We start from the raw sequence: 655 nt of genomic DNA, 5'->3' as shown, positions 1-655 counted from the left end.
AAAATTACTTGGTAAAAAAATACTTTTCCTTTTATGTAAAATTTCCTGATTTCGATTTATTGCGCATTGCTAGTAAGTATAAATGAAGAGGGATAATAAAATTTCGATTAAATGGACTTCGATCAAACCGGCAACAGCTGCAGCATTGATTTATATCCAGAAAAGTGATTTATTTTGGTACAGAACTGCGAAGGACGAACATATAAGAGCCATTATACATATGGGAGCAGGCAATGGTTAACGGTCAGTTTGAAATTAGGAAAACACATTATTTAAAATGGAACCTATATGTGTATCGTGCAGCGTTCCGATGCGATAGCATACGGTAGAAAATGAAATGACTTGATTGGAGATTGCTGTCCAATAGCGTCAAATGTCAATTTTATTGAAACTGGGATATTTTGTACAAATTATTATTTCACCTCTGTTTATCAATGCGATGAAAACTCATGAAGAGTGATGATAAAGTTGAACGTTATTAATTAGCAAATTTATAAATAAGTTACGGTGCTTGATCAAATAAGTAGAAATGTTGAGGACAGAATATGGATGATGAGTGTGATATGAATCAGTTGTTCTCACACTAGATTGAAGATCTCAGAATTTAAAGCACAATTAGAGAACGGAGTAAGGTGACGTATATGACAATTTGACG

At 33.3% G+C, this 655-nt stretch overlaps 1 protein-coding gene across 1 annotated transcript; it reads left to right on the top strand.

Moving 5' to 3' along the window:
• Nucleotides 1–82: 82 nt before the first annotated feature.
• On the top strand, nt 83–236 carry LOAG_15986 (hypothetical protein; the record flags this gene model as incomplete). Its single annotated transcript, XM_003151474.1, has 1 exon — nt 83–236. A coding segment is annotated over one exon (153 nt), but the record flags the coding sequence as incomplete, so codon positions are not given.
• Nucleotides 237–655: the final 419 nt, after the last annotated feature.

The sequence above is a fragment of the Loa loa genome (genome assembly GCF_000183805.2).
Source record: "Loa loa unplaced genomic scaffold supercont3.3471, whole genome shotgun sequence".
Lineage (NCBI taxonomy): Eukaryota > Metazoa > Nematoda > Chromadorea > Rhabditida > Onchocercidae > Loa > Loa loa.
This window is presented reverse-complemented; position numbering and strand designations above follow the sequence as displayed.